General features: G+C 50.2%; 1 protein-coding gene across 2 annotated transcripts in view; it reads left to right on the top strand.

Annotated features, from left to right (window-relative positions):
* The first annotated feature begins 470 nt into the window (after positions 1 to 470).
* Positions 471 to 25,427, top strand: part of STK32C (serine/threonine kinase 32C) — a 66,841-nt gene continuing 41,884 nt past the window's right edge. Inside the window, exon 1 of one of the 2 annotated variants that reach the window (XM_051801193.1) lies at positions 471 to 623. In XM_051801193.1, coding sequence (XP_051657153.1) covers positions 539 to 623 — 85 coding nt within the window. In that variant the 5' untranslated portion in view covers positions 471 to 538. The remainder of the gene's footprint in view (positions 624 to 25,427) is intronic. The other variant, XM_051801194.1, reaches the window with a different exon arrangement.

Below are 25,427 nucleotides of genomic sequence, written 5' to 3'. Positions count from 1 at the left end.
CCCGCTCCCGCCCCCCGGTCCGGCTCCACCCCACCGCCCGCATCCCTCCGGCCCCGCTCCCGCCCCTCGGTCCCGCCCTGCCCCGCCCGCATCCCCCGGGCCCCGCTCCACCCACATCACCCCGCTCCGGGCCCCGCTCCGCTCCGCTGCACTCCACCCCAGCGCCCGCATCCCACTGGCCCGCTCCTGCTCCCGTCCCTCTGTCCCTCCCCGCTCTGCTTTGCCCCGCCGCGCTGCCCGCATCCCCCCGTCCGACCCCTCCCGTATCCCCCCGGTCGCGCTCCGCTCCGCCCGCATCCCGCCGCTCCCCCCCCGCACATCCCCCTCGCTGTCCCCCCGTCCCGCCCCCCTTCCCCGCCGTGCTCCCCCCGCCCCGCCGCGCTGTGGCCGCCTCGGGCCGGGGCCGGGGGGCGGCGGGCGCTGCCATGCGGGCGGGCGGCGCCGGGGCGCGGGGCGGCTGAGGGCGGCGGCGGGGCCGCCCGCGGGAGCCGCCGGGCCGGCGCGGAGCGGCCGCAGGGCATGCCAGCCGCCTGCCCCGATGTTTCACTGGAGCAAGTGGAAGAAGAGGATGGGAGCGAGCGCATCCTCCTCCAAGAGACCCGTCTTCGACGAGAGGGAGGACGGTGAGTGCGGGCCGGGATGCCAGCCCTGCTCCGGGATGCTCTGCCCTGCCCAGCCCCGGGGTGCCGAGACCCCCCGCCCGGCACGGGGTTCCTGCAGCACCGCTGCTGGCGGGGGAGCGGTGCCCGGGTGCGGGTGTCGGGCCGGGCGGTGCCTCCCCGTGGGGCGCAGGGACTCTGCCCACGGGCGCCCCACGGACACGGGGCAGTTGTCGTTAAAACCCGGGGAGACTGAGAAGGGGGCGGCGAGGGGACAGTTCAGCAGTGAAGTTTCACTCTGTGCGCGGACAGCCCCGGTTTTAACGAGAGAGGACCAAGTGCCGCCGGCCATCAACGCCCAAACACTGCTGTCAGCGCAGAGGGGCTGCTTTGGGGTTTTTCCCAACATACAAATTGTGGGAGTTTTTTGTAGAAATACACCACGAAATGCCACCGTTGCATTAGACTTCTCAAGCGCAGGGTGAAATTGCAGAGGAGCAAAGGAAGGAAACTTTGACTGCAGGTGAAGGAAGAGTTCGGAGAGCCGTCAGCCCAGCAGATGGGTGCTGTATGGACGGGGCAGCCCAACGCTGCATTGGCCCTGGGGCACGAACAGCCAAAGATCCCCATGTGCATGGGGTACTGGAACTGTGCTCTGGATAAACCTGGAGTTAGATGTGTTCATTTGAGTCTCTTAGACCAGTGATGGACAGGTCAGGGTCTGCTGTCGTCCCCTCGCTGAGGGGACCAGACCTGGCTGTGCTGCTCTGGCAGCTGACAGGGGTTAAATCAGGCAAACTTCTCCCGGTGCAGGAGCTGGTTGGTTTCCCCAACATGTTTTTATTAGCAGTTCACAGCGAGCGAGCTGAGTAAAAATGCTTAAATTGGAGGCTTCGCTGCAATTTCATTCTGAAAGCAAAATTTCTTTCTGAGAGGCATTTTATTGTGCCCTGAGCCTGTATGCAACCAGCCAGGGAGCCTGAGCTCTGCAGGTGAATGACCACTGACAGGAGCCTGGGAACACCTCATTCATCAGGTGCTTTCAAGCAGTGCTTTTGTAATATGTCCCAATTATTAGGACATTACTTTCTTGATATCTCCTGCTTTTCCATCATTCCTTGTTGATGTGTGCTTGGAGTGTTGTTCTGGTGAACTCATATTTACTGGCACGGCATGGTTGCTATGGTGATCTCTGAAGACATCCCAATAACTTCCTTAGATAAAGAAGCCAGTTAATACTTGCAGTTTGTATGTGACATAACGTGGAAGAGTTACTAGTGATGACAATTTAATGTGAAATCAGTTAAAAAATAAAAAGGAAAAAGACTGCTTGGTATGTGAAATTTTGCCCCTAGGTGGTTCCTGGTGATGGATCTCCTCACAAGGATGAGCCCAACTGCTGAAATCCATCGGATGATCCCTGGGAATTGTGGCAGGGTGTATGTAAATAGAAGGTTAAGGTTTATTCTACTGAGTACTAGCACAAAGCCCAGTATTTTCCCTCAGATAAATCCAACTCCAAACCCTTACAGTTCTCTTCCCTGACTTCCTGGGGACTTACTTCACTGCCTCCTGTCACACCGGTGTGGCTGGGCTGGCAGGCAGGGGTTTCCTGGGGCTCTGCAGTAACGTGCTTGCTCTGTCTCAGTGTAAAACACCTGGCCGTGGAGGGTTATCTGCTGTCAACCTCACTGGTAGAAATTGCCCTTCCGCCCCAGCCTGCATCTGTCCAACCCCAGCAGCCTGCTGTTGGATCTCACCTGGATAAACGGGGGAGTACCTGTGTCACACCCCCCTCTTGCTGTCAGGGCTGTGGCTGCCTGGTGTCCTCACTGATGGGACACATGGATTGAGCTCTCCGAGTCCGTTACTCCAAGCATAAACTTCATATTCCTGAGTCTGTCCTATGGATCTTCTCTAACCCTCTCTATTTTTTTTCAGGATCTCTTTTGTTAGTGCTGGTATAGGGCTTATTTTCCAGCAGGGCTGGGTGCCAGACTGGCTGGTGCTGGTGCAGCCCATGTGCATGGCTGGCTCCTCGCCCACCTAGGGCCAGGGTAGTGGGGAGCTGTGCTGGGGGAGTCATGCCCAAGGAACAGCTGTGCTGCTCCCTCCTTGTTTCCCTTCCTGGGTGCTGTGGTGTCCCCAGCCCCTAAGTTTTCCCCCAGTTCAGGTAACATCCCTTGGCTGTGAAGGTGGGTGGTGACCAGGTGTGCCTGGCCCTGTGTGTTGAGGACAGTAGCATCTGACTCCCTTCGGGTGCCCTGCCTGGCTGCAGCGTGCACAGCGTGTACACCCTGCTGCTCCATGTTTGCACATACAGCCCTGGAAATATTTCTGGGCCTTTCAAGTGGGGATTCTACTAATAGAAAAGCTGACTGTGAAAGGATAGTGCCTGCATGTTTGTGTTTGCTTCCAAGGAACACTGGTATGAGGGAGATGGGCTTCCCTGGCTGTGGGAGCTGTGGCTCCAGCTGGTTCCAGTCTCATAGGAAATCTGGCAAGTTGCACGTACATCAGCTGGGCTTGAACTCCAGCCTGTCCAGCTGGAGATGCTGCCTAGTGATACCTCAACTCGTTTTTAGCAAGGTGTGTTGAATCCTGTTCCTGAACAGAGAAAATTAATGAATGGGGAGGGGAAAGGAGGAAAAACGAAGTAAGGGAAAATGTGGGAAGAAGAGGACAAGGCAAAAGAACAGAAGGGCTTCAGGGTTGAGCCCTGGGAGTTACAGTGCACTGGACTGTGGTGGGTTCAGTAAGCTCAAGTGAGTCATAGTGGGCTTATGGGTTCAGCGTTATCACCATGTGCTGTTTTCCATCAGGAAAAACTGGCCTTTGTCTGTAGAGGCTGTTCAGGGTTTGTTATTTATACCCGTAAGAATCTTTTAAAAACTCCTCACCCCATGAGTGGATTTGTTCTCCAGCCTCACAGAAGGCCCAGGCTGGGTGGTCACTCCCTGTCTGCCAGATGTGAGATATCTCTCTGTGCAGGGCACTGGGGTGTCTCATAGAATCCCAGAAGCACTGAGGTTGGAAAAGCCCTCCCAGACCATGGAGTCCACCCTGTGCTCCATCCCCACCTTGTCACCCAGCCCAGAGCACTGAGTGCCATGTCCAGTTGTTCCTTGGACACCTCCACAAATGGAGACTCCACTCTTTCCCTGGGCAGCCCCTTCCAATGCCTGACCACCCTTTCTAGCAAGAAATTCTTCCTGTTGTCCAACCTGAACCTCCCCTGGCACAATTTGAGGCTCTTTCCTCTTGTCCTGTCCCTTATTCCCTGGAAGAAGAGCCTGACCCCCACCTGGCTCCACCCTCCTGTCAGGGAGTTGCAGAAAGCAAGAAATCACAGCACAGCAGTTGTGAGGCTTGTTTGTCATGTGGACAGGAATTATTTTCTGTTGTCATTCTGGGAAACAGCCAAGCAAGTTTTATTGACATGCCTCCCTATTTTTAAATTTTTTTTTAAATTATTTTTTATACTAAGTGAAGACAACCTGTCATTATGCAACCAATGGGAATGTTTCAACCCAGATATTTAAAAAATGTTTAGCAGAGTTGCTGGACTTGGGCAGCTGGGCTGAGCAGGAGGAAATACAGGGCATACTTAGTGCTATTAGCATTGCCCACAGTTGTGTTGTGTGAGAGAGGGGAAAACCACAGCATGATGTATCTCTCCATGCAATTATGTCTGAAGAGGAATTTCAATAGTGCATTTTGGTTATGGTTTCTCCTGAATCAAAGTGGCTTACTAAAAAAACTGTGTGTAAATATACACGAAAATCTGTGAAGCCATCTGCTGCTTCCTGCTGAGCTGTGCCTCCCCTCGCTGACATGAGGCGAGTGGTCTGAGGGTTCCTGCTCATGTCCTGAGGCTGAATTAGTTTTCCAGCTGATGTACAAGGTTTTGATGCAGCAGCCCAGTGAATTTCATCATGATTAATATTTCGCCTCAGTCACTTTTTTCCCATCCCTTGCTTGACTCTCTCTGCCAGAGTGCAGATGGTTTTTCCTAAGGGGGTCAGATGCAGACTCGTGGGTTTATCCTACTTGCATCAAAATCATCTTTTAAACAGAAGTTCCCAGTTTTACAGCCCATGGGTGCAGCTCTCCTAATTAAGCAACCTGACTCTGAGAAGTGCGTGCTCAGGGTTAGTCTGGGTTGGGAGAAGTGTCTGTGATGTGTCCCCTCTCAGGGAACAAGCGCTCTTTGGAATTCTTTGGCTCAGGTAATACTGGGATGAGGCAGCAGGCTGGGGTTTGGGGCTGAAACCCCAACTGCAGGGGCAGCTGGCAGCGTTTGGGGGGGTTGTGCAGGGTGAGGAGTGCTGTGGTCAGTCTGCCCGTGGCTGCATGTGTTGGTTGATGTGGGTCTAAAAGGTTTCAAGGAGTTGCTCTGTGAATGTCTGCTGGAGCTTGCAAGTGGAGAAACTGGTCTCTAAAATGTGGTTCTGTGGAAAACCAGGAAACTCTTACACAGCTCATCACTGCTTCTCTGGCTGTGCTGTTTGTTGAAGGGTCAAGCTGCAGGGACATGCTGGGTCTGGGGGTGTCTCTGAAGTCCCTCTCTGCCTCCCCACCAGCCTCCTCATCCTGGCAGGGATCGACGCGGGAGGCCGGAGAGCCTCGGCAGCCACGCATGGCACCCGTCCCCATGGAAACGGGCGAGAAGCTGCAGAACCTGGGGGAATGTGCTTAAAATAATCCCCATTTTCATGTCAAGCCATGTGTTGGCAGTGGTGGGGTCACACACCCAGGAGCAGGAGCAGGCATCCCTCCTGCCTCGCCCTGGGAAGCGGGAATGGGAGTGGGAGCGCTGCGTTTGTGGAGCTGTTGGTGTACAGAGAATAAACTGTGGGTGCAGAGCCCACCTGTCTCTGGCTCCCACCTGGCATCTACAGCCACCTCCTCTGAGCCTGCTGGCCAGGGGCTGCTGGGTGCTGGGTGCCTTTGGCTGCAGCTTTGGGTAGGTTCTTAGACCCACCTGTCCTTATCATTTAAATCCCTGGGAATTCAGGGATTCAGTTGTCACAGCCTGTCAAGTTGTTTGCATTCCTCCTTTTATTTCCTCTGTCCCGCTCCAATGGGAGCATCGTGTCCAGCCTTCTCCACAGACCTCGGTGTTAATTTTTTAGAGTGGGATTCTTCCCCATAATTGTTTGTTCCAGGGGTTGGGACCTTCAGGGAAGCTGGGCAGTCAGAGGTGTCGGAGCAACAGAGATGTGGAGGGACAGGGAGCAAAACCTGACCTGCCTTGTCCTGTGTCCCATTACCTCTGTGGTGACTCAAACCCTTCTAGCCAGGTTTGCCTCAGATCCGGGGGCATCCTGCTGTGCGGGGAGAGGGACCTGGGAGATGGACCCATGGACCAAAAAAACCCTCTCCTGAGATGATCAGTGCCATAAAACATGTGCTGCTCTTTCTTGGAACAGCAGCATGGCCTGGCCTGGTCTCCTGGTCCCTGGGGGCCAGGGCAGCCCCTCGGCATCGTCCCTGTTCCCACTGCTGCCGGCTGTGCTCCTCCTGCCTTGGCTGCTCCTCATGGAACCCGGCTCCATCGCCTCAGCTTGGCAGGGATTTTAAGCTCTGGGCAGGAATTTAAAGCCCCGGGCAGGAAACGTGCCCTTTTGATTTGAAATCTACAGACTAATGCCCTGTAAGGTGGTTGTATAATCCCAAATACTACTTATGGTCAGATACAGGTGTGTTAAGCTTCCACACTCTGCAAACCAATGACTACAGTGCTCCCTGCTCAGATTGCAAGGGGAACTTTTTCCATAGCCTGAGTCTTGCATGGCTGTGGGTTGGGAGCACAGATGCCTTTCCCTGTTATTTAAAAACAAGAGAAAAAGCCTTTCTGTATTATCAAAGTGGTAGCTAAGTAAGTAAGCGGGGGGAGGATGGAGTGGGAATTGCAAGGAGGTGTCAGCAAAGCTGTGTTTAGCATTGTCAGCAGGGCTTTGTTTCTGCTGCCCCCAGATCTGTGGAGTTGTGCCTGTGCTTTGCCCAGGGACACACTCACTCCACAGGATCACTGCCCCTTCCAGCAGAGCTATTGCTCTGCCAGTTCAGCAATTCCAAGTCATGGAGGTGTGTGTTACCATGTACATTGTTGGGAGTACTGTCTCCTTCTGCTGCAGTGCTGTCCCTCTCCACACTGATGGCTGTGGTCCCTTCACAGTAGTACTGACAGAAATCTGAACAAAAGTCATTCTTGGTGGGCTCATATGTCTGTAGGAGATCTGAAGAGAGGAGATCAGGGTAAAAAGAGCCCTGAGGGAAGCTGGGGCTGTTCTTATGGAGCTGGAGTAAGAAAAAATTAACAAACATGGTAGCAATTTGAGGGACAAAGAGGGAGGGACACAGGCAATCAAGGAAAAGTCATTGGGAAGAACCGTTCAAGTGAAATGTTAGACCAAATTAATACTCTGTGTATTCTGTGGAGGCCATGATCCTCAGAACTGGCTTGGAATGGGCTCTCTTTGAGTTGGGGCTGGGGATCTGCACACCTTCCTCACCATGTCCCCAGTGCTGGCATGGTGACCTTGCCGGCTCAGCTGGCATTCCCCCCATGCCTGCAGCTGTGCTTCCTGGGGTACAAGTCCCAGGACATGGAGCTGATGGTGCCAGGTCACTCACAGAGACCAGCACCGGCTGCCAGGAGAGCTGCGCCGTCAGTGCCGGCTGCGGACGGAGCGCAAGGTTACCTCGTGCTGTGCCTGGTGGAATGTCAGTGAGAGGCACTTGACAAGAAAAACCTTCCCAGAAATGGAAAAAGCCACTCTTTTTGCAGATTGGTACTTTCACCATCTGAGACTGGGGTGCTGGTTAAACAGCTGGTTGGGGTCTCCCTGCAGCGCATTGGCGGGAGGAGGGGTGTGTGCCCAAGGCCACTCAGGAAAGGGGACAGCATGTGTTTCCCTGTAAATATTGCCTTATTTCTTGTCGGAATGCTTGAAATTGAGAGTGTTGCTCACTCACAGTGGTGTTCTGCCTCTGGGTCAGGACTTGGCTTTCCACTCACCGTGGCCACAGGTGAGTCTCTGTGAATGTGGCTTGGCTGGACATAGTCGGGCAGGGGACGTTGCTGAGCCCATCGTTCACAGGCAGCCTGGGATGTAAAAGCAGGTTCAACTTTTCCCACTCTTTTCCATGGAGCTACTCTCCAGTTCCAAATGCTTTGTCCTCTGAGGCTGTGGAGTCTCTCATGATTGCAGTGGTTGTTAGTGAGCAGTTTCTACCACCTCACCCCGGCATCCTGGAGTGAACCACCCAATTAATCATCACTAACAACTTCTGTGGCCACAGGTCATAGAGAAGTACCACAGGGAGCAGTGGCAGTCTCTGAGGGGGGCTGGTGGCTGGGGTGTACCCCTAGACATGGTGTGTGTCAGCACATCTCAGGTGTGCACCAGGGAGAGGACCTGTGCTGGCTGAGCCCTGCTTTGGTGTTTATCTCCCAAAGTACAGAGCATCAGGACAACCTGGGAGCAGCTCGGCTTCTCCATGTAAAAGAATGTAAGTGTCAGTGTCCTCTTTCCCTCTCCCACTGTTCTTCAGGAATTAAATTGCTTTAGGTGACAGTTATGGAAAATTAAAAGTGCTTAGGATGTGTGGGAACAGCTGGCTCTGAGCATTGCCAGGCAAGGAGATGTGACAGTGTGTGAATGTTGATGTGCTCATTTACATCTCAGGTGGTGTTCAGGGGTTCTTCCAGTACCTGGGACTGGTGAGGAAATGCAGGCACCGAATGATGGTCACCTGAACAACTCCCATGTGTTTTTACTTCTGCTGCCTGACAAAGGTCAGAAGGAAGGGCTGGGAAGGGCTCAGGCTGAAGCTCAGGTTCTTCCTCTGAGCAGGCAGTTCTCGGTGAGGATTAGGAGAAACGCTTCAGGTAAATCTCCTCTTGCCTCTGCTGTTGGCTGGATACAACTTTACCTCCATAGCTCAGTGCATTTCACTGTCAGAAGGATATATATCATCTCCTGTGAAAGGTACGTAGTGTGTTAAACTGCCTTGTGAAACAAATGTCACGGAATCCACGGGAAAGCTGAGTACTGCACATTTGCTTTGTGTGTTACTGGTTTCCAGCCTTAATGGGAACTGGCAGGCAAGACCAGCAAGCAGGAACACAGAAAATGATACACATTAGGCTTGGATTGTTTGCACTGTTGGAAAACGTGCTTTATGCTTCACAGAAAATAGGGCTAAAGCTTGGTCCCAAATAATTTGCACTTTAAAGGCTCAATGCCGCATGTGGTAAGCACATGAATAATTCATACACATGCAAACAGACCCCATGATTTCATATTTCAGTGTGAGTCTAGATTTGCTCAGAACTTTGAACTAGCACTGATTAGTGGCTCCTCCAGCACAGAAGCAGCTGAGCAGGACCTTCAGCGCAGGGATGAAGATTCCTTCTCCCGATGGTTCCGGTTGTGTGTCTACATAAGAGCTGGGATCTTCCCTGACATCTCCACTCAGGTGGCCTGGCCAATGGCTCCAACAGTGTCCAGAGCTCAGCACCTCGAGTGCCTCCTGGGCCTGACCTTGACATGTTTTGTTTACTTTCATACACCGGTGCTCCTGTAACCGGTACAAACGCTCCCGGGAGAGCCGGCCTGGGTCCGAGCTGTTGCTGTGAGCTCAGCACAGAGCTCCGAGTTCCCCAAAGGGCAGACAGTGCCTGTTCAGGGAATGAACCCATGTTGTTGGAAGGGGTGTGGATATGTCAGCAGTGGTGGGCAATCACAGGGATCTGGGAGCAGGTGTTGGCTTGGGGGTCTCTGCCCCGACATGCGAGTGTGCCTGGCTCTCACCCCTCCAACAAGTACTGCTGGTTGGCTTCATCCCAGGATTTTTGGAGTAACTGGGTAGTGCTGAGGCTTAGGCACAGCTGTACAGACAACACAGGCAGGAATTCTGGGTGGAGCTGAAGGGCAAAGAGGTGCTCATGCCGGGGTGACGATGGCAGCACTGTACCGTGCTGCTCAGACATCCCGGCTGGGCATGGCTCCGCATCCTCCGCCTGCGGCTCCTTCGGGAGTCAGACCCACGGGCATGTGGCAGCTGCCTTAAGCTGACAATTCCTGCTTGAATACTGGGGCTTGGCAATGATCTCTTGGTAACACCTTTAAAAGCAGTGACAGGCCAGGACCTCTGTGGCTGCTCTGCTGCAGTGTGTGCCATGCGGGGGGCCGGGGGCACTGGCAGTCACTGCTCCTCTGCTCCATTGGGTTTTATTCCACTTTAAATGCCACAGCAGGAGCATCGCAAGCAGGTGTCAAAACAAACACAGCTGCAGCGAGGCGAACTTAGGGATTGATTAATGAATAGTTTCAGCCTGTTGTGTGTTTCTCTACGTGGCTCTCTGATGTAAAGATCAATGTGTGAATTTATTTAAAAAATAGCAGGTTTCTTTTCAGTAGAACAAATTGCTTCTGTTTATCAAAATGCTGAGTAACATCAACAAACAATTCAGTCACTGGTTGCCCCTCAGCACTACTTGGGAAATTATTTTAGTTAGTGTTTCCTCTGGCCTTGTTTGGATTTTTTCATGGCATCTCCAAAGGCAGCCCTGCTTCCCACCCTGCTCTCTCCAGAGGCCATTCTCCTCCTCTGCTCTGTGCTGAATTGGGGGTTTTCCATTGCTGACCTTTCTCTTGCTCTCTCACTGAGGCTGCACAGGGGCTTATTCCCAGGGGATTTGCTTCCCAGAGTATTCTAGTGCAGCTGGAAGTGGGCAGATGGGTGGCCCTGGTGCCCCCAGCGGTGTTGGTGTTGGTGGTGGGGACGCTGAGTGAATGCAGAGCCCTGGGGATGTGCTCAGGCCTCACAAGCCACCCATGCTCGGGCACCAGCACCCCAAGGTGCTGTGCAGTGTGTTTGTGGCTCTCCCAAGGGTCACCTCAGCCCCCCTGCAGCCCGCAGTGGTACCTGCTGGAGGGGAGGGCGATGCCCTCTGCTCTGCGTGCCACTGCGAGACCTGGCTTCCCTCCTCCCTGTGGCTGGAGTCTCTGTCAAGAGATGTTCTTTCCAGCATGAGTTGGTACATCACTGTGCTCCAGAGAATTTCTTATCACAGAAGTAGGATGCCTGCTTTCCCCAGAGAATTTGAACTTGGTGAATAATTCTCTTTGACATCCCACTGTGAATTTGGGTCTGCTCTTTTCTTGTGGAGTTGAAATCAATTCTTAGCAGTTATGGCCACCCATCCTGTGCTCCTGCAGGTACTGGGTGGGCCATCCCATGATGCTCGGTTGCTTGGATACATCAGTGTGGTCTGTCCATTGAGTGAATCTGTTCTGATACCTCCAAAAGAAAGAACAGGCTTCTTGTTGACCTCAGGGAGCACTGAAAGGGGTCACTGTTCCTACCTGGGGTCAAGCAAAAATATCTTCAAGTATTCATCACTCTCTTGTGGCTCCTTTTTTACTTCCCAGATTTACTGACATCACCAGCATGTGTGACTCATTTATACTGTCTCGCTCCTAATTTTTCCTTCTTTGTGAGAAAGGGCCCCTTCCATTGCCAGGGCTGTGGGAAATGCCTGCCCAACTCGATGTGTGGCATAACACAGACCCATGTGCAGGAACACTGGCAGTTGCAGGGGAGACCAGATCCCTTCTTGGTGCTGCCTCGGTGTTGATGTTCACCAGGCGTGGAGCCAGCGGCTCCCGGTGCCGTGCGCTGCCGCCGCGTTGCCGGTGCACAGCCTGCTCGGGGCAGTTGGGTTCCCTCCTGAACCCTCGGCGAGCCAATGGCCTTGCTGGGCCCCATGTCTCCCCTCTTCAGCTGAGTTTGTCACAGAAGGGAGGGTCAGTGGAGAAGCAGCATTTCCACAGGCGTTAAAATGCTGCAGCAGCAGCTCTGCCAAGCAGCACATCCATTGATCCCAGCCAAAGGTATTTTGGGAGTGTGTCTGCTGCTCATGAGCCTTCAGGACAAAGATAGGACCATGCGCCCAAAATAGCGCCCTGGAGCCTGCACACCCCACCAGTGGCTGCTCTTGAGAGGGAAATCCAGAGTTTGTTTTCAAGGCATCATCGCTGTGTTGACAAGGCTGTCGCAGGGAAAACGATCTCAACTGGGAATATCTGAATTAACTCCAAGAGCGGTGTACGCACATGCAGACAGTGCTCACTGCTCACCACCCAGTGCAAGTGAACAAAGGACTTGTTGGCCTTTTGAACAGATATATCACACAGAATCACTGGTTGTGGAAAAGACCTCCAAGGTCACCGAGTCCAACCTATGCAAGATCCCCACTTGTCACCCAGCCCAGAGCACTGAGTACCACGTCCAGTTGTTTCTTGGATACCTCCAGGGACAGTTACTCCACCACCTCCTTGGGCAGCCCCTTCCAATGCCTGACCACCCTTTCCGTGAAGAAATTCTTCCTGATGTCCAACCTGAACCTCCCCAGGTGCAGCCTTGTTGAGGGAGAAAAGCTGTGGAGCTACCTCCACTGCCTGTTGGGGGAGATGAGGTTCTTCTGTTGTGATTCAGTGCCAACCCCCTTTTAGAGCTGTTGGCTGAGGGGGCTCCTTTGGACCCCTGTGTGTGAGAGCATTGGTCACGGCTGTGGATGCTCCGGTGGCAGTGGATGTGCTTGGGGGGGCCGTGCTGAAGGGACCTTCCCTGTGGGGAGAGCACCACTGCTCTGCTCCTGAGCCATGGAGGAGTTCGTGGTGAAAGCCTGTGTGTTCATTAATATGCATGTGTTAAAAAAACCCCAACCCCAAACCAGACATCACTGTATTTCCGTGGTGCTGATCCATCCAGTTGCCAAGAAATGAGCATAGCTGCCAGTCCAGCCCTTTTTCAGGAGATTATTTTTCTATTCTTTTTGATTTTCTTTGTGGTGCTCCAGTGGGGTGAAACGCTGCAGCAGAGACCACCCTTCACTGCTGTAATTGTGTCTGTGCAGCAGCGTAATTGTGGAGTGTTAGAAAAGCGACACCCACAGATGAGAAGCAGGGACAGAAGTGCTTCTGCTGAGCTACTGCTGAGTTAGTATTGGCTTCCCTTTGTGTAGAATCCAAATGGTTTGTGCTCACAGAATCCCAGACTGGTTTGGATTGGAAGGGACCTTGAGGATTATCTATTTCCAACGCCCCTGCCATGATCTGCTCTCTATGGATTCACTGATGCAATAGAACAGTTGTCAGACTGATCTGGCCGGTGCACAACTGACTTCTTTTGGTGTATTTTCCCAATGTTCTGATAGTCGTCACCAGCCCCACTGACACAGCAGGAGGAACAAGACTGTCTTTCATGCCCCACAATGGATTTGCTGGTGTGGCAAGTAGTAAAAGCCCCTTTTGATTGAAAACCAGAAGCAGCTGATTGTAAAAAGTATTCCTGAGGCTTCGATGTTACAAAGAGTTCTTGTCCCGGGGCTGTTACACACTGAGCCTGCAGGAAGCTCCAGTGCTTCTGGACTGATTTGGGAAAAACTGGGATAATCAGGAGACATAAAATAAATGATAGAATGTGTGATTGAATAGAATGAGGAAGGTTGTTTCCACAAAAGACCTATTTTTCAGACTCAGACCTCTTAAAGGCTCTCATGTAATTTAAAAAAAAAAATAGAAGTGCTGAATTCTGTCTTGTTTTCAGCTGTTTTTAGGTTCTTGCTTAAAAATGCTCATGTGTGATCATCACACGCCAGTTGCCACTGTGAGCCCAGTAATTTTGTCACAATACCTCCGTGTTTGTTGCAGCATAGAACACGAAGTTAAACAAGAAGTGGGCAGGTCCTTCTCCTCTATGCCCTGAACAGCCTTTGTGGCTCTCTTTAGGTGCACAGAAAAAATACGCCAAATCTGAGGACTTCAGTTACCTGTGGTGATTGGATTTCATGTGGCTCTTTCTTGTAAAAGCATTGGTAATTATTAGCATTGCTAACTTTCCTATTAATTAACATTTAAAATCCTCCAAATACCATGTGAGGGCCTTTCCAAGTGATATGGTACTGAGGTTAGCCATGGTCTGTCTACTTTGAATGTCCTTGTAAGCCATTCCCCCTATCTTTTAAATACAAAGCCTTGTTGTTTTTCCTTCTCTCAAGTGACTCCATCTCTCCAGGATGCGGTTGTGCGGTTACAGGAGGATGGGATACTCTTACAGTGTGATAAAGTGCATTGGATTTCATGGTAGCAACTGGTCCATCTCTACAATTACTCTTGCTGCTCGTTATTATCTGTATTTCCATGGCAACGGGAAGGTCTGGTCATGGACCTGGGGCTGCTGTGTGTGGTGCTGGCTTGGGGGCGAGGGCAGGGTCTCCTCTGCCACCAGAGCCCTGGCACCAGGGCTGCTCTGAACGGGGGGCAGGGCTGGTCTCTCCCTTAGCAGAAACTCTGCCCATCTTGTGAAAATCTACTGACTCATTTTGTTCTCGTTTTCCCTAGCCAGCACTCCTTAACTTTCTGTACTACACCTACTACAAATGAGATCCCTGAGCCATCCCAGCCCCTGTCTCCAGGTGTTGTTGTGCCAGCAGGTACTGATGGGAGCCAGGCAGCCCAGTGCAGCTGGGCAGGAGCATCTCCTGCCTGTCAGTGCACGCCTTGGCAAAGTGTGAGTGTCCCTATTGCTCTCTGAGCTCGTCAGCCTGTGAGTGGTAACACAACCTGACAACCCTTAAAAAAACCTGACTGGGGAATCTGTTCTCCCGCAGTCTCGGGACGCTGCTTTCCACAGGTTGGCTGTTGCTATATAAAGAAATAGACTGTTGTTTCTAAATTTACCCTGTTAATGTCACAGAGCATAAAGAAAAATAGCAACAATAAACTGTCATTTTGGGCAGGGAGTGGTGCAGGAGTGATGCCATGGTGGCCGTGCCTGGCTGGCTGGTGCTCTGTGTTTACTCCTCTCTCTGTTTAACTGCCCAAGGCTGTCAGGACACGTATGTGTGTGGCTGTCTGCACCCCAGGTACCCCTGCTCTGGGCACCTGGCAGCCAACTCAGGCTCTGACCTTGTCACAGGAACAAGAAGGGGAGCAGAGCAGCACAGTGAGCTTGCAATGGGGTCGGGATGTGGCCTTTCCATGGGCAGGTGGGATTGGAGCCAGAGTGGGTGCTGAAAGCCCCTTCCTGGTTTCAGGGAGGCCTCCCCTAGGTTTCATTAGCAGTCTCCTGTGAGCAGTTTGCAAGCCTTGGCAAAATCTGGATATAGGCGTCGTTCTGCCTGGAGCTGTCTGTCTGTCTGACCAGTGCTGTCAGAGAGCCTCTTCTCTGCCACCAACAATAACCTTCTGATGGGGCAGGGAAAGGTCAGATCTGTAACTGCCGTCAAGAATAATCATTAAATGTAAGAAATTATCTATGATGCCATAATTATAGGCACATTTATTAAAAAAAAAAGTAATTCTTCCCAGTAGGATATGGATGTAACATGGATGTAACCTCTCTGGACAGCTTCTCCTTACAACCCTCAGGTAGCCCCCAGCTTATTGCAGCCAGTGTTCCTCATGTGGACCTGCTGTTGGGAGTGTGATTAAGGTTGTTCTGACAGACCCAAGTTCAGACTTCCCATGTGTGACCTAAATGGCAGCTCAGGATTGTTTTAAAGCCTTTCTGGGAAGCCTCAGTGCTTGCAAGTTCTTTGTGTCCTAACACAATGCAATTTCGGCATAAGGTTTGCTGCAAAGCAGTCTCAATGCAGCTCTGTTTGCAGGCGTTGAGCTCAAGCAGAGCTGTACAGAATGGTCAGATCCATGTCCTACCTACCTGGGTTCCTTCCTACAGGTGCTTCTGAGTGGGATGTGTGGTACATCAGGATGTGGTACACACCTGCCTGCAGGTAAACTCTTAATGGATTTGTTGGCTCTGAGCACGTGGCGGTGTTTGCCCAGGTGGTCCCAGCACCAACCAGTAGTGATGCTCTTGCTTAGACTGTGTTGCAGTCAGAGTTGCCTTGGGTGGTGTTATGGGGTCAGTGTGCCCCGAGCTGGGTGACACATGGAAATCCTCCTGTTTTTTTTTTTTTAATTCCTCTGGGAGCCCAGTGGCCACCCTGGTGCAGTGTGACCAGTGAGTCAGCACCAGGGAGGTGGGTTTGGTGGGAGGTACACACAGACCTGATGACCTGGCCAAGATCTGCCCCTAATTAAAACACACTGCTTTTGTAGGGCAGGGAGATGCCATTAAGAGGCGCTTTGCCGAGTCTGCTTGGGTGACACTAATTACTGGCAGTTAATTAAAAAGCAATTAAGAGGAGAACTCTGAGGGATGCAAATGAGGGTGTGGGGCGGCTTGCTCTGTTGCTCTTGTTGCCTTTTCTGTCTGTAACCCTGCTCTCTGCACCATGGCTCTCCCATCCCCGATGGAATGCCGGCAACCGCTCCCAGTGCCTGGCCATTCATCACCCAACCTCTCCACCCTCCTCCACCGTCCCTCCAACCACCACATCCACCACCCACCACTTTCATTTTTCTGTTTCCACTGCGAATCTATATCAGCAAATGAGCAAAATAAATGTTGCTTGTTTGTTTTGACAATTACAGTACAGATTTAATTACGCTCCTTCTTCCTCGTATACTGCTGAATGTCATGTGGTGTGTTCGGCGTAAACAAAGATGTTCTGCTAATGTGAGATATGGTTATTAAAGACACACTGTCAGGCTGCAGCCTCGTCTCTGAAACCAGAGTCAGCTGGAGCCCAGCTTCCAGCATCTGTATTCTCGTGTTCATGTGCTGCCTGCAAGGATGTGGCAGATGCTGAGCAAACACGTCACTGAGAGCGACTGGGTGAACTGTGGGGAAGTGAATAAGGAAATGGAAAAATAAGAGAGAAAACCACCCCTGTGTCTTCAATTATTTTGAGGTAACAGCTTCAGGTATCATAGCAGGAATACAATATTTCAGTCTCAGAGTGAGTTCTCTGTTCAAAACAGTGGGGATCCTCAATTGTCACCATGAAAAGGGCCCGATTTTCCTCCTCATCACTTGCTGCCTTTGAAGGATCTGTCTTAAAACCTAAGCCTATTGTGTCATGTGAAAGCAGCTGTAGCATTGTCTGGTGATGGTAAATTGGCAATGACTTTGCATTTCATAATTAGTTAACAAGGAGTCGCTTACAATGCACACGTCTCTCAAACCCCACTGAAATGTGCAGAACACGTTTGACATTATTAATTAAAAATAGGAACATCAAATACTCTTCTATGACAGTTCCCTTTTCCCCTCACTCTGCTGGGCCATTGATAGGAACAAGGATGGATTAAGGCAAGGGTTCAAATTCCTTCCTGAAAAATGCTTTGGGACTCCAGGGTGATTCAGAGGGGCATAAGAACCCACTGACTGTGTTTGAGATCCACCAATCCTCATCCCTAAGGCTCCTGGCTGGGGCTCTGGGAGCTTCCCCCACTCCTGGTTAAGGTTGTTCCCTCAATTAAGTCTTGTCAGAAAATGTCTCAAGGAGGTAATTCGAGGGAGAAATTATTTCTAGAGATTCTTGTCAAATTACAGTGAGCCTTTAATTAAATGAGTGTCCATTACTTAATGGCAATTATGGAGAGAAAATCCTTACTTCTGAGAGAGGCAAAGCTCCACTTTCCTAAGGAAAATTTGCCTTTTAAAATAATAAGATAAAGATGGCTTATTCTGCTCCAGAACTGAAACCTGAAAGAAATGAATGTCTGTCCTTGGAGAGATTTAATTTGGCAAGAGAAGGGCACTGGCATTGTCTTTCTCCCACACTGTGCTGTAGGAGCTTCTCTCCTCTGTGGCGTGGAGCTGATGGACCTGTCAGTGCTCTGGGGATGCCAGTGCTCCAGACCTTGCTGTGGGTTTGCTGTTCATCTCCAGCCATTCAGAGCATTTCCCAACGTTTTCCAATCAGCCTTGAAACGAGCTGTGTCACCAGAGCGGTGCGAGGAGGGTGATGGTGGGAGGATGCAGAGCTGAGCTGGGGGAGCTGTGCGGGTTTGAGCCCCAGCAGCCGGTCCATGGCTCATCCCAGCCTTAATCCCACCTCGCTGCAGAGCTTGGTTTGGCAATGAGTGAGAAAAGATGGCCCAGTCTTGCCGGTTTAGAACCAAAGGAGTGTTTTTGAGATTTGCCTTACGTCTTTTGGGTATTTTTATCATCTGCCTCATTCGAACGGTCTCAGCTGAGTCATCTCATCCCTAGTTTAGATTTATGCTCCTTCTACGCCTACTCCAGCAGGACCCAAATCCTCCCGGCACAGCCTGCTGTCGGCCTCGCTGGAGTCATGCAAGTCTGGCATTAAGTTATATGGGCACTGGGTCGAGGAGTTATGAATATTGATATATTTTATTTAGCAGCCTTCTGCATTTAATGAGTGTCCATAATACGGTAATTCATAATTTATCATGAATAAGACAATAGATTAGGTTACAATTTAATTATTGCTTATTTTTGTAGCTGTTGTGGGGTTTGTGTAGAAAAATACAGACAGGAAAAGCAACCTTCCATAAATTCCCACCTTTCCTTTGTGCAGTGGATTAGGGGAACAGCTGTACCCCCTGCAGTGGCACTGCTCATAGGAGGAAATTAGAGGACTCTTGTCTTAGTAGGAACCTTATCTGATTTTGAAATTCCAGTAATCGTCATTCCAATACTCTGGCGATAGAGAGGGATTCATTGACACAGATTTATGGCATTTTTTGTGCTTGCATTGACTGGTAATGTCTGACAGGACAAGAGGATACAGCCTCAACCTGTGCCAGGAGAGGTTCAGGTTGAACATTAGAAGAATTTCTTCATGGAAAGGGTGGTCAGGCATTGGAAGGGGCTGCCCAAGGAGGTAGTGGAGTCCCTATTCCTGGAGGGATTCAAGGAATGACTGGATGTGGCACTCAGTGCTCTGGTCTAGTTGACAAGGTGGGGATCAGTCACAGGTTGGACTCGATGATCTTGGAGGTCTTTTCCAGCCTAAATGATTCTGTGATTCTCCTTCCACAGCTACTTGGCTTCTGCTTATTTAATGAACAAACCCCCTCCAAGTGGGGACAATGGACAGCTGCTCCACTCGTCTTATTCCAAATGGTGAATATTGTATTTATGAGAGAGAGATCCAAATATGGTCCATCTGGTACGAGTTACTCAGCTGTTCACTTCACAGAGAAGAGAACGTTTCCGTATCTTTCCCGTGATGTTCACATAAAGAGCTGAGCTTTTAAAGCTGTTTAATGTTTTTCTTTGCGGAGGGGTTGCGTACACATGAGAAATTCCATTAAATCTTGTGCTCTGTGTTCCTGAAACACCAGGACTGCCAAGCTGTGTCAGGGTGACGGGGTCTGACCAGGGCTCACATACAGCTGCCTGTGCTGTCTGTGGGCTGTGGTGGCTTAGAGGAGCTCTCTCTCCCACTGCTCGTGACCAGCCAGCTCCGGCAGGACCACCAGGAGCACACCTCTCTTCCAGTCACCACGTTGTAGTGGGAAGTTGCCAGGTGTCTTGAAATTGGGCAAAATTGGGCAGACCATCATGTTGTGAGCACAGTCAGGCTCAGGGTGGCTGTGGAGGCAGCCACTTGTGGGTGCCAGCTCTGGGAAGGCAGTGGCTGATCCCAGTCAATGCCAGGAGATCCAGTTCCTGTTCCCTGGTGTCCCCCTGTCTGGCTGTACCATGCTCTGAATACCTGGCAGCTCCTCTGGGCTCAGCTGAAGTTCGGACACCGTGGTTAGAGATGGATGGCACAAAAAGCTTTAGGAAGCGGAGGAGGAGTTTGTTGCCAGAGACTTTAATTCTGCATTGAGCGTAAGGGGAGCAGAAGGAGTCAGACACACTCAGGAGAGAGACGGGAACTGTCCAGAAATAACATCCTGTCTTTCCCTCTTAAAGCATTGAGAGCTTCTGATTGATTGCAGGGGAAGCAGCACTGGAGACTGAAACGAAGGGAAGGTGCAGAAGATGCAGTAGGTCAGAGATGAGATGGTTTAAAGGAGTTGCTAAGAATAGAGTGAGACAGAGACAGAGTGGAGTGTCAGGCAGTCTGGGGGGTGCTCCTGCCCATGTGGCGTATCCGGTGATGGCAGCAGCGGCAGAGGGGAAACTGGGAGGAACAGCAGGGACTGGGAGGAAACTGCTTAGGGAGCAGCTCTGCAAGAATAGAAGTTCTGCCTGGAACTGGGGAGGGGTTGGATGCATAGTGAAGAAGCCTTGACATGGTGGCTGCTTGGGGAGGGACTGAGGTGGACCCCGGCCGGTGCCCAGGACCTCTGACCCATGAAGCTTGACCTTTGATCTGAGACCAGGGGACAGTGCCAGAGGGAGGGAGGGAACACCTTTTCTATCTGGGGGACGAGTTTGGGCACTCTGGAGAGCGTGGTGCTGACCCACTGGGGTGGGGAGTGGTGCTCACAGTGCCTGCCCTGTTGTGCCAGGGAGGACATGGAGGAACAGCTGCCCCTGTGGGGGGGTCTGAGCTTGCTCCTAAGCCTCAACCCCTTTCATCTCTGGCTTGGTAGAAACCTTATCTGGTTTTGAAACTCCAATAACCATTATTCTAATACCCTGGTAATAGAGTCAAGGGATACACTGACATAGATTTACGGTAGTTTTGGAGCTTGCACTGACTGGCAAGCTCCTAATATTTTTTCAGTTAGTTTGTGTTCACTGTATGCCACATTCTTTCCATACAAACATTACTATTCTATACTGGTTTTGAGTTGATGCTGGCCAAAGCCCTTGGATTAGGCTGATGGTGAGACGTGTGTTGCTTCGAGTCTCCAGGTCTTCCATAGTGTTGGGTTACAGACTCCCCATGTCAGTGTGCTTCCCTTCAGGCTCAAGAGACATCACCAACAGTCCCTAATTCCCCCTGAACTGTAATTAGTAGGGTTTCTGGCCATGCAGAGCTGTGAGGACCACAGGGTCTCCTCATGGTGGACATGCCCAGCTAGGTAAACAGAACCCTCTGCAGGTATATCTGCAACTCAGCGCTTTTCTATAAAATAACTATTATTCCATTTTAGAAACTAATTTTACTGAAAAAAATATTTCTTAAAAATTCTTGATCAGCTCAATTAGAAAGAAAAACAATTTCGGTGCACTCAGAAATGCACTGGCATAAATGGGAATAAAAGCCTTTGGTTTCCTCTGCGTGTGCTGCCTGGCAGGACGTGTGCTGCAAGCAACTGCTGCAATTGCCATTTCCATAACACACACACACACATTAAATTTTGATTCACGTCTCTGACATCTAGAAAATTGCTCCTTAACAAAAGGAACATTATAGTCCTGCTATGAAATGCAGGCTTGGTCTGGCCACATTTTGGATAATTCTACCCCATTCTTTAGAAAATTGGTTTTATTACTGATAATTGGGCTTAAAGGAAGACTGTTTAATCCTGGCCAACCCAACTTTCTGGGACATTAAGTTCTAATAGGCAGATATAAACTGGTCTTAATAGATGAGTCTGACATCATCTGGCTGCTTATTAACTACTAAACCTTGTTTCACTAATTCTCTTGGCAGCTCTGCGTGTGTTGCCATAGTTTCTTTGTTAACAGAGCAAGACATTAATGTGTTTTGAGTACTTCTTGCCCAAAAGACATGAAAAAACACCTTGTGTCTAAAGATGCAAACTGGAACCTGTTCTAAGCAGTGGCAGAGCTGGTGTCCCACCGTGAGGCTCCGCAGCTGGTGGCACATGGGGTGTGGGTGTGCACTGCTGGAACAGGGTGCTGGAAACCCCCCCTGGTGTCATCTGGGCTTTGCACACCTTGGGCAGTGATCAGTTAAATGTAGGGTGTGTTTTAGGCAGTGACTGGGCCACCAGAGTGGAGATTCCTGATGCTGTGAGTTGTATTTGGCTGGGGACTCTCAGGGACACCTGGGGACAGGGTCCCCAGGGCTGGGCAGGTTGGGGCTCCGGTACCATTCCCTATTTTTCGCCTGGGAGATGAGCTGTACCCTTTTCATCCCCTTCTCCTCATTGGCCACTGGCATCCCGTGCAGAGCCATTGCCAGAGGGGACCATGGTCAGTGTGACCTGCACAGCCATGCCACGGCTGGAGCTCCTGGAGGACTTCAGTAAACATACGTAACATGTAATTCATTTTCTCTCCTCATCCGTGGGATAGATCAAACTGGAGGATAAATAGGCTGAAATCAACTCCTGTCTCGCAGCTGACAGTCATCAGCTTCAGCCTGAATTTACTGAGTGAAAATCTGTGGGAGATCTGTGCAGCACTGAAAGGCTTTTGTAAGTAATTACAGGCTTAAGGGAAGTTGTAGCATTGGATAGTGACAAGTGGTATTTATTCCATATTTTGTTCGATATTGTAAATTACATATTTATTAAAAAAACCCAAAAAACCAAGCACTGACTGGACCAGCATCTCCTCCTACACCAGGGATATGGCAGCAGCTGCATCTGGGCTCCCCCACTCCTGCTGGAGCCAGTGGAGTCAGCCAGCAATTAACACGGCAATTTTAAAAGGAAAAACAAATGCCTACGTATATGCAAAGTCAGCCTTGGTTTGCTTAGAGCAGCTGGGAAGGGCCTTTTGGGGAGAGGTTCCTGTCTGGGGATGATTCAGTGTCAGCACTTGGTTCTGTTACCCTTGGAGATGCTCTGTAGGAATTCCAAGCAGGTAGCTGAGACATCCACACTGTTTACAGAAAAAGGCTGAAATGTTGCTTTGCTGGGATGCTGGATGGCATTTGGGCCTCTCTGGCGTAGATAAGCCAGCTCTTTGCTGGGCAGGTGTGCGGTCAGGAGGCAGCACAGGCAGTGCTTGGCTGTCTCTGAGAAGAGGAGGAAGCACTCAGGGTGCCGAGATTCTCCTCTGCTCGGAGCAATGCTGAGATCAGACTCTGATTTCATAGAGTGTTTTTGTTTCTTTTGGAATTTTTCCTCACTTTTTGAGCCGTGTAGTGGTGCAGCTGGATGATGAATGGTGCAGCACAGGGAGGGATGGGAGGGAGAACCATAATTCACTCAGCACTCTGCGGGTTGTTGTGATCCCCAGCGCTGGGCACTGACAGGCTTCATCCTGTGCTGGGATAAGCACAGCTCGAGGGATAACAGCTTAAATACCTTCTGGAAAAGCAGCTCATGAAGAGGAGGAAAAGCCAAGAAAAAGCAGGGAATTTTTGGAAATGCAGAACTTTTTTTCCCCCACTTTCCTCCCGTGGCCCCATGAGTATCATTTGTGCTTGGATGAGGCTGTGGTAGGACACTGATTTAAAGCTGGAAGGGACAAAGCAAGTTGTGTCCTCACAGCTTTTCCAGTAAGGTGTATCTACGTGCCTGTCAGACACTGAATCTCCATTATCATGAGCAGGAAATTTGGCCTCTCCCCTGGAAACAAATCCCTTCCTCCCAGTGATCAATTATGGTGAGAAGGTACATATTCTTCATTGTATGGAGAGATATATATATCCATTATAGTGACTTTTTGACTATTCCTGGATACTACTAAGCTAATTTAGGAAACATTTAGTCTTTCTCTCTCTGTTTCTTGATCAAAAGGAAGCAGATATTGAGCAATTTTTTTTCCCCAGGAGATAGAAAAGTAGTATTTGCCTTTAGGGAATAAGGAGAGAACACTTTCTGTTCATTAAATCTAACTGGAAAGTGCTCGACATGTCAAATGTGAAAACAGAGGCTGAGAGAAGGGAAAGGTTTTGATTTTATTCAATTGACTGTACAGTTTATCAGAAATATGCTGAATTTGACAATTCTCAGTGCTGTTCACAGTAAGATGCATGACAGATGTGGCCAAACTGTAAGGAAACCAGAGGGAGTACGAGGAGTTGGAGGAGGGATTTGTGGCAGTGTCACGGACAGGTGAGAAGATTGGATGGTGCATCACCTCTCCTCAGTGAAGATGATCTTAATAGTAGGAATAGCCCTCAGTGTTGCCTCCACCTGCTTGTTGAGATTATCTTCCCCTCTCCTTTTTTTTCTTGGAGGGAATTGCACTAGTTTGAACAAAGGCAGGACTTTGTTGGCATTTGGGGTATTTCAAAGTTATGTTTATGACACTTCATGGGAGATTAGTCCTTTGTCTGTCTACTTGGGTGCTTCTGGCATCAGTTAGATGCTGGGTTTGGGGTTTTTCCTGTTTTTGGGTGTGAGTCTCAATGCGGCTGCACTGTGCACTCTCCTGGCAGCCAAACATGGTTTCTGCCTCCATGGCAAGGGCTGGGGAGACTGCTGGGTGATAGTGAGAACCTGTGAGTTTACAGTGTTGTTGTGTTTAATCAGTCTGGTTTGCTTAAAGTGAGGATGGGACAGCCTGTTCTGGGAGAGGGACATCAGTGCCCGGCACAGCCCCGAGCAGTCCCCAGCTGTAAGGCTTCCCCTGCCTGGGCTGCCCTTGGCTTCTGTGAGTATCTTTAAATTACAATGTGCAGGTTGTTAGTGTGCAGCTGCCACACGGGGATATTGTCATGTGAGGAGCTGCTGTAAATCCAGCGCATCAGCAGACACATAATCTGGAAGATAAATCGTGGTGACATGTAGCCGGGAGCCCATCAGCTCCAGATGGCACGATCTGCTCGTCTGTCATTGTTACACCCATCGTGGGATTTTCCCAATACATCCACACTTCAGCTGTGCCATGGCCTCCCTGCCATGGGGCTGGGAAGAGGGTTCCAGTGGGCAACAGCCTCCCTGCTGTGCTCTGCTGGCACCAGGCTCTGCTGCGTTGAGTTGTGGTGTCCAGTGGCAGTGCTCCTACCTGGACACAGCCATCCTGGACATAGAGGCAGTTCCTTTCCCCCCCCCCCCCCCCGAAAATAAAATTGCATAACTCTTATTTACTAAGATTTGTTGGATGAATTTCAGTCAAGAATATGCATGTGTCTGTTGGTGGACAGGCATGTTTCCTTAGGCCTCAGACATGGTCCAGCATCATTGCACCAGTATTTATTGGGGTTAAGGTCTAAGTCAGCTACAGAATCTATAGAATATAGTAGGTGTACTTGTCCTTACTGGAGTCACATTTTCAGAAGAGACAATGATGATTTAATGTTAATATTCATGCCTGTATTAGGTAATATTATATATATTCGCATATACATTCTGAGCATTAAGAGGATCCCTATTTTCCAGTTGACTGTTATTCCCAGGGCATTTCATTATACCAGACTTGTTCTCAAATACCCCCAGCTTGGTTTTCCCTGTAACACCCAGCGGTGATGGCAGCAGCTCTGGGCACATTCCGTGTCAGACCAACTGTCACTGGCAGGGGCCAACACCTTTGTGGGAAGCAGGAGTGAGCCTTAAATAATTATTAGACAAGAAAGGGGCTAATTTAATAATGAATAGTTTGTCTGGCTCTTTGCAGTAATGTGGCATCTGCTGTGGCAGAGCTGTTTCTGTAAGAACACTGTAGTAACTTATGTCCAACTGCAAAAGGATCTTTTCCAACTTTGCCTTGCTGGTGTAGAATAGTGGAAAGGGGTTTACGTGGATTAATACGTCTCAATCAGGATGTTTCCAGCAGGAACTGAGTGCCAGTTTGTTACAGTAGTTGAGTGGGAGGAAAGAAATGTGAATTTGTAAGTGAAACAAAACAGGAGAGGAGGAGTAAATACAGGTAGGGGATGAGGAGGGAGAGTTTAACTTTGAGATCTGGCATAACCTGTATTCTCCTTTTGTGCATGATTCTGTGGTCATGTCATCTGATGATTTTGCATGATGTGAATTCTCTGCTTTGAGAAATGACAGAAACACAGAATGGAGGTTTTTCAGAAAGAGAAGGCTGATGCCTCCTGAACAGGCATGAGCTTTTGCAGTCTGGACTGGGTGGGGTGTTAACATCAGTATGAGGATTTTAGATTGTGTATCAGGGAAAATTTATTCACAGAAAGGGCTGTGCAGCCCTGGCACAGCT

This window comes from Manacus candei, unplaced genomic scaffold (assembly GCF_025592945.1).
Source record: "Manacus candei isolate 608988 ecotype Guabito, Panama unplaced genomic scaffold, ASM2559294v1 h1tg000050l, whole genome shotgun sequence".
NCBI classification, from domain to species: Eukaryota; Metazoa; Chordata; class Aves; order Passeriformes; family Pipridae; genus Manacus; species Manacus candei.
Note: the sequence above shows the minus strand (reverse complement) of the source record. Positions and strands in the feature narration are given on the sequence as shown.